The 1,864-nt window shown below is 43.0% G+C and overlaps 1 protein-coding gene across 1 annotated transcript in view; it reads left to right on the forward strand.

The window, feature by feature from the left end:
• The window catches only part of nompC (no mechanoreceptor potential C), a 19,752-nt gene that overhangs the window by 1,465 nt on the left and 16,423 nt on the right, over positions 1–1,864 (forward strand). The window contains exon 2 of the mRNA XM_011316573.1: positions 631–1,811. Within this exon, the coding sequence (XP_011314875.1) occupies positions 1,452–1,811 (360 nt within the window). The 5' untranslated portion in view covers positions 631–1,451. The remainder of the gene's footprint in view (positions 1–630; positions 1,812–1,864) is intronic.

Genomic DNA, 1,864 nt, shown 5'->3' on the forward strand with positions numbered 1-1,864 from the left:
TGCACGAGACTAACACACATCTCGAAACATAAATCGCGTCCAATGCAAATCGTCGAGTTCGCGGGGAAGTCTTCCTCGTAATTTATACTGTCAGACAATTGGTGATGCCCGTGTCCACTGCAATGCGGAACGTTTCGGTATTAACACGTCTCAATTTATCAGTCAATGCTCAAGGGAAGTCCAACATCTCAATCCAAATTCACCCTTACTTTAAGGAAACAATTAAACAAATTAAGCAAAAATTAAATGAAAGGTTCAATAATTATAGAATCCCACACCTCTTGTTATCCGTTAGTTTTTTATTTCACGATAACTTCAATAAGAGTGACCATCTTATTGACAACTATTTCTACTATCACCAGCTACCCATATATAATATACATTTGCATGTAAATTTATGCTTATTTGTAAATCAATTTGAATCTATATACCTTTTACTACGAGTGCGGAATTATATAATATATAATAATAATATTGCATGAGTTACAATATTTTATTGTGCGCATTGAAAAATCGGGAATAACAAAGACCCAGCGTCTATATTTGGTAGTTTTCACGTGGTGTGCACCAAAACTTTTTCATTCGTATGTAATAATAATCGTAATTATATATTTCTCGAATTTTTTTAAGGAAGAAGATTCGAGTACATCTATGGAAGACGTAATAGTAATCGTGCAGGATACATTGAGCCCCTCGGCGTGTCCTCCCCGTGGCGTGCCCGCCAGGCTGTTCCGGAAGTCGCGTGTCGACGTGGTTGGAAGGCCGTGGGTGGTTTCCCCCCCCACTTTCTTAGATGTTGCCCTGCTACGGGCACAACCAACACACCTAAAAATCACCGCTGTAACGTTAACTGGTTACCCTAACGAACCTCCTCCGATTGGTCGATCCCTTCTGCAACACAACTTGAACACACAAACGTTAGGCTAAAACCACCCCCGGAGTTCTATTCTCTTTTCTCCCTCATGCTCTGTTGTGATAGCTCTTCAGAGCCGCGAGGATAACGCTAGTGCACACAACACTTTTCAAATCTCCAAAATTCTCCTGCCTTTACCTACACCCATCAACCCACCCACCACATCAACCCAAGCAAAACACAGTTTCCCACTTTACTTATTTCCAAAATCAACGGATTTTTTACTCGGATAGCGCAGTTCTTATCGGAGACTAGTGTATTTTTGTGGCTGATGGAATGAAACTAGTGAAATTCCAGTGCATTACTGGACTGGTGATTAGAAAAAAAAATAGCGGAGAACGAGTCTCGACCCCGGACGATACCCACCAGTGAAATACGTGTGATCCAAATAGGAGTGATTGGTCTCAGTGTTGAAAAGCAATTTATAATCACAAGAGTACAATTAATCATAGGCTGTGACTGCTTGAAAACCATTTGATTAATTGAGATTGATGTAGTGATGTAAACAAATTGACTTGAGAGATGACACAGGTTTACGATGAGCTCGAACGCTAAGAAAGGTGGTAAGGATGATAAGAAAAATGCATCGAGCAAGGAAGAGAGTCCGAGTGGAAAGGAGGACCCGGGATCAGCATCAGCTGGGAGTAATGGTCTGCCAAGTGCTGAGCCATCACAGCCTGGAAGTAAGCCTGGCTCTGCTGGGGCAACCGCCAGAGAAGCTGCTCAACGTCTACTGGGATTGGCCAGCCGGGGTGAATGGGCACCGGTTGACCAGTTGCTCAAGACGCTGGAGAAGGCGGTCCAGAGTGCTGGAGATGATGGCAATCCTGTGCCATTGGCGGGTGTCATGGATCCAGTCAGTATTACAGGAATAAGTCGGGACAGAATGACAGAGCTGGTCAATTATTAATTGAATCTTTTGTATTGTCAGACCACGGGCATGACACCGCT

Source organism: Fopius arisanus, unplaced genomic scaffold (genome assembly GCF_000806365.1).
Source record: "Fopius arisanus strain USDA-PBARC FA_bdor unplaced genomic scaffold, ASM80636v1 scaffold00007, whole genome shotgun sequence".
Lineage (NCBI taxonomy): Eukaryota > Metazoa > Arthropoda > Insecta > Hymenoptera > Braconidae > Fopius > Fopius arisanus.